Below are 6,000 nucleotides of genomic sequence, written 5' to 3' on the forward strand. Positions count from 1 at the left end.
TTGTTTTTACAGATATGGCTGAGCCAGTCAATTCAAAGTCATGTTACAGGTACCAGAAATCAGACAACATTAAGACTGGCTGTCAAACTACTGCACCACCATGGCAGTTCTGATCTTCTAAAGCTCCTTCATGAACATGGGTTCACAACGTCATATGATGAGGTCCTGAGATTCAGGAAATCCGCTGCTCATTTTCTCGGTGACAATGCTCAGCTTCTCCACCAATTCATGGGTTTGAGTAGAACTGTTGGCGTGATTTTTGCCTGGTTTGATAATCTTGATCTGCAAGTGTTCACGCCCAATGGTCGGCACACTACTCATGTCTTCTCACATGAATTTCAGCAACCCCATCCTGCAGGCATTCTTGAGTATGGGCATGCTCACGCAGGGAAGAGCGACCTTATTATCCCACGACTGTCTAAGAAAGCTGCCCAGTCTAGGACAAGCAGCAGTTCATCAGGGAGCCTTCCTCTGCAGCACTGCACTGGGCCATCCAAAGTGAGCCCCCGGTTGTGGATGCAACCTCTGGATTCTCCTACCAAGAAGTGTGTGCCCGGCAAGCTAGTTTAGCTGCTGCACAGGAAAAGGACATGAAGTGGCTAAACACAGTCAGCACACAGGTGAACGCCATGGAATGGGGTGGGTTCAACAACCAAGAAGCATTCACCAGTCATGCAGAAAAAAAGCCAGCAAGTACCTACATGTTCGGACCCCTTATTGATGCCAACGCTTCTCATCCAGACACTGTAGTGACTTCACTGGAGTATATTCAGAAGTCATTGACTGATATGGGAATGACTTATGTCCACATCTCTGTGGATCTCCAGCTCTACATGGTGGCTTGCCAAATCAAGTGGCATGACGTTGATCGCTTTAAAAATGGGATTCTGAGACCTGGGATAATGCACACTGTGCAGTCCTTCCGTGGTTGCATTGGCAAACTCATGCGTGGGTCTGGTGTTGAGACTCTCATCAGTTCAGCATTTGGGGGCCTGGCAGGAATCATGAGTGGCAAGTCCTGGGTTCGATCAATGAGAGCCTTCCGGGTGGTTTTGACTGCCCTTCTCATTTCTTTCCTCACCACCGGCCCCAAGACATTCCAGGAGTTGTGCAGCTACCTTGAGACATGCAGACAGCACCCAACTGGGAAGCACTGGGTTGATAACTTCATCAAGCCTACTCTGCTTGTTCATCAACTTCTGCATAGTGAGAGGGAGGCAGACTTCCTGCTGCAACAGCTAACACTTGAACGAATGCTTCCCTACTTCTTTGTTGCTGGTCACCATCACGATGCCCGTTACATCACCCATCACCTTCTGGAGATGCGCTATCTGCTGCCACCAGATGCCAAGTCAGAGCTCATATCAGGTGCTTTTGTGTGTCCTCACCAGGAAGGCATTTGGAATGGTGTGAGCTCTGATCAGTTCGGTGAACAAACTGCTATTAGAATTGGCAAGGGTGGCCTCAAGGGTATGACTCTTTCTCCAGAGATGGTAGCAGAGTGGATCGATTCCTTTCCTGTCACTGCCTACATCTCAGATACAATGGAGCACATCAACCCTGACTCCTCAAACAAGGACAATGAAGACCAAGTGAAAGAAAAGGACACAAGAATCTGACCACATCACAAGGAGGAGGGGAAGAAGAGGAGAGAACTTGATGCAGATGATAGGCGCCGGATTTTACTTGAATTGTCGAATGTGTCTCATCCTCTTGAGAATCACTCACCACATCCATACAACATTGCCAATGGTCGAATTGCTCCCCGAGAAGCTGAAGTGAATGTTGAGGATTCCGTGGTTATATGTCAGGAAATGGTTGCAGAGTTCCATGCATCCCTTCCAGGTGGATTCCATGCAACCATCTCATGCCCCATCAAGACAATGGAGCACTGACAGAAAGGAGTGAAAATTGGGGACAAGACGATCTATGATCTAGAAACCATCTTCCTCAGGCTGCTGACTATTGGACAGCAAAGACAAATGGAGCTGGGACCTATCTTCCAGTTTGAGCTCTGCGCAGTACCCCCCTCACTGATTGATGAATATGAGTGCTTTAGGAAAGGCAACAAAGCACCACTGGCACACAAACTCTGTGTTCAGGCACAACAGCCTCTGCAACCAGATATTACCATTGTTGACGCGAGCAAACTTCTCTATCATATTGTCTGGCCTTTCAGGGGAACTGTGTCAGTCTTAGTTGAGTCCATCAAGACAAGGCTGTCTACCATTGCTGGTCAGAAGATCTTGGTCTTTGACAAATATTATGATGTTTCTGCAAAGGACCATGAACGAGTGAGGCGTGCTGGCATTGGTTCCATCAACTATGACCTCACAATAAACACACCTCTGCCTTGTCGAGATGCCATCCTGAAAAACAAGCAGAACAAGTTGCAGCTGTCCAAGGTTTTGAGTACCTATCACTTTGGTGAAGGAGTGACTGTGGAGAGCCGTAGCCATGGTGCGTTCAACCATGATGAAGCAGGCATTACAATGATCTCACACCTGCTCATGGCTGCTGAATGTAATGCAAGAGTGATACGTATCCTCTCTGATGACACTGATGTTTTTGTATTGATGGATTACTGGGTTTACTAGCGCAACATCCAGGCCACAGTGCAGATGGAAAGGTGGGATGGAGCAATTTGGGATATCAACACCACCTGTGACCAGCTTGGCCCCAAGTGTTTGCAGCTTTTGGGAATGCACTACATCACTGGCTCAGATACCACGTCATACTCATACGGCAAGGGCAAAGTGTCAGCCCTGAAGACACTGAGAGTTGGCAACTTCCCTGGTTTGTAGTCCGCACTTGGCGAGCTGAACGCAAGCCATGAACAGATCATGGAAGCAGGGCGGACATTCTTCTGTGCCCTGTATGGTCAGCGAGAAGGTACCACGATGAGTGAGATGAGGTACGAAATGTACACAAGGAAGTCTGGCAAGCCCCTCAAGCTCATGGCATTACCTCCAACTGAGATCAATCTCTTCCTGCATATTTTGCATGCACATCTACAGACAGTACTTGCAAAATCAGCTGATCAGCAGGCCCCACCTGAACTTGACATAACAAAATATGGATGGGACATCAGAGATGGAATCCCAGTGCCAGCAATTTCTGCTACTCCACCAGCCCCTTTGGACCTCATGGATGTTGTGAGGTGTGGATGCAAAGCAGAGGGGAAGGCTTGCAGTACTGCAAGTTGCAGTTGTCACCATGCAAAGATCTCCTGCACGCTATACTGAACTTGTGGTTGCAGTGACAAGTGCTTCAACCCACACAAGACTGTGGAGGACAGTGAAAGTGAAGTGGAAGAAGGGAGTGTCGAAGCAGAACTGGAAAGAGACGAGGATACGGAAGGGGACGAGTACAATGAATGGGAATGAACAATACGTAAGTTGTCTACTTGGCTCTATGTCCTCTGTTCCTAAGATGTCCAATATGATGACATGACAATGTGTATGCTTTCTGATTATTATCAACATACTGTTGTGAACCATTCATGACTTCACTTTTGCATTGGTGTTGCATAATTTTCAGCAGAAAATAGTCATGGACATTTCATGTGAACCTCTATTTATTCCTGAACGTCAAAAATAACCCCAAGATTGAATTCCTCATGTCAAAATCATATGGAAAAGAGGTATTACACAGGATTATATGTTGACTGATTAAAAACAGCCCCATCGTCTGGCCTGTAGCGGCCATCTTGAATTTATGCAAATTACAGGAGTTCCCCAAGGTGACCACCCCGGCAACCAACCTGAATTTTATTAATGGACCCATGTTAGTCCAAAACAATCATAAAACCATACACTTTCCACATCAACAAGGTTGACAATGGAACACATAATAACGGCAAATGGACTATTATGGTACTTGGCATAAGTTGAGAATGAGTTAAATAAATATTTAATGTTTATGTGCGAGTATTCATGAAGAATTACAATTCCGTTCCTTACATTTAACATCGTGAGGAGTGGTTGGAAGAAATGTTCTCCAACATAACGATAATTAATCGATAACCGTACATCGATAGAGCTAATGTGTTAAGGTACCACGTCATGGGATCATTAATGCGTTTGCATTTTATTCCACTGGTTTCATTCCATATCATTTCAAAGTTCAATTCTGTGGTACCTAAATGTTTTCAAGAAAGGGGAAATGTTGCGTCTTGTTATTAGATCGACGATGCAAATGCTCATGCGATCTTGGACATAAGATGGTGTGCGTGAAGGGGGTGGAAAAAGGATCTGCAGAGAGAATATGCGGTGGTCGAGTAAAGCCTGTTTATTGTATGCCTGTGGTCCAATTCTGATTTCTTATAAACGCAACACATACCACCCCGGATTATCTTGCTTTAACAAATTATAATATAAACTCGTTTTACATTTGACACTGCACTCAAAAAGAGTTTGCAGTCTTCTTTGTTTATGTACAGCACAAGGTTGCGGGGTACCAACATTGGCTGAGAGTGCAGTCGTGCCGCTGATGTAATGCCCTGTGCTGGTTATGGCAGGAATTTGTTCAGGGTGCCGACGATAGCTCGCCTCCTGCTCACAAAGGACACTGTGGGATCTTTAACGTCAACCAACGAATGCTGGCAAACGGAACGCCCAGTTTAACGTCCATCGGAGGGATGGCACACACAGTGATTTATTCACCCGACATGTGAGACACCGGGATGACAGTTTATAGCTCAGTCGTGATTCAAACCTAGGCGAGACAGCTTAGAGGCGAGTGTGTGTACCTCTAAAGTCTAGGCCATCCTGTCAGCCAGAGTTTGCAGTGATAAAGACCTGACGACTTCATTTGTGAGATAACGCACGGTATGTTTCTCATAATGCAACAAATCATCCTAATAATTAGCACAATTGTTGTGCAACAATGCAAATCAGTAAAGCTGACTGGTGAAATCAGCAAATATGCACCGATGGAAATCAATTCAAAGCAGATTTGTCAGTAAAGCTGACACATCTGGTGAAACGTGTGGTTTCCTGCTGATAGAAAGGGCCTTTGCAATGATTAGATTTACTGTAGCTAAATTAGAACGGTCTTATGCAGTTAAGCAGAGGAAATGTGGCAAGTTGAACCTGACTGGCTTAACAACCTTGCAATTAAGCTGGATGATGCTCTGCCACAAAGAATAGTTGTGAAAAAGAATATCACTGCTATCCGAAATGATTACCATTAGGCCAGTTAAAGGTTAACAATGATATTGAGCAAGTTGTACAGGAAGTGCTATCAACACTGGTTAAAGTATTCTGAGTAAAATCAAGATGGGGGCCAACAGTCGCGCATATCATCGGTAGAACAGAAGTGTATCCTTGTGAGTTACTTGTGAAGGGGACCATAAAACCTGCAGAAATTTACACATTGCCTGCACAATTTAGTTGCATGTGTGTTTCACATCTTTGTACATTTAAATGGAAAAATGATTTTTTAAATGTGTGTTAATGCAACATTGCCACATTGCCACATGCAACAAACAAACTTCCTTCACTCAAGCAAACATAAAACAGTTCATTTTGGAGAATCGACGAGATAACTATACATTTAATTACAGAAGATGGATGTCAGAGTTAAAACAATCATTATCACTGAAAATTTCAAAAAGATTAGTACAAGGAGGGAACCAAAGGACCTCTACTTTAGCAGACCTCAAATGACCTGCATATCCAAGAACAGATAAGTTGTTAGATTCCATAACATCTCCCAAGGTTATCATCCAAAGTTATCACCCGATGCTAAACACTGTTCTCACCGTTCCTGGACAGCTCGTACTGTAGCAGGTTTGACAGGACAACGAGAGTAGCGTGATAGCACGTTCTTGATGGCTTTCCCTGGTATTGACAGTTGGGTTTCTTCTCGCATCCGTGGTTTAACTACCTTTCTCATGGAACCACTCTTGTTATTTGCCTTTCTGAAGGAAACATTACAAAAGAAACCTCTTCAGAGTGTTCAAAGATTTCAGCAAATTCCTCAAGACATTTGGTGGCA

General features: G+C 44.6%; 2 protein-coding genes across 15 annotated transcripts in view; one reads left to right on the forward strand and one right to left on the reverse strand.

The window, feature by feature from the left end:
• CENPT (centromere protein T) overlaps positions 1-6,000 on the reverse strand; it is a 152,944-nt gene that overhangs the window by 17,141 nt on the left and 129,803 nt on the right. For all 14 annotated transcript variants that reach the window (XR_015060218.1, XM_085888939.1, XM_085888937.1 and 11 more), the window contains one exon: positions 5,765-5,923. Coding sequence is in view for 13 of the 14 variants with exons in the window: in XM_085888939.1 (XP_085745065.1) it covers positions 5,765-5,923 (159 nt within the window). In the remaining variant the exon portion in view is untranslated. The remainder of the gene's footprint in view (positions 1-5,764; positions 5,924-6,000) is intronic.
• Positions 68-6,000, forward strand: part of LOC147023482 (uncharacterized) — an 11,753-nt gene continuing 5,820 nt past the window's right edge. The window contains exon 1 of the mRNA XM_085888954.1: positions 68-3,393. Within this exon, the coding sequence (XP_085745080.1) occupies positions 591-1,619 (1,029 nt within the window). The 5' untranslated portion in view covers positions 68-590 and the 3' untranslated portion in view covers positions 1,620-3,393. The remainder of the gene's footprint in view (positions 3,394-6,000) is intronic.

The sequence above is a fragment of the Eptatretus burgeri genome, chromosome 7 (assembly GCF_056783735.1).
Source record: "Eptatretus burgeri isolate ZD-2024b chromosome 7, Ebu_testis_v1, whole genome shotgun sequence".
NCBI classification, from domain to species: domain Eukaryota; kingdom Metazoa; phylum Chordata; class Myxini; order Myxiniformes; family Myxinidae; genus Eptatretus; species Eptatretus burgeri.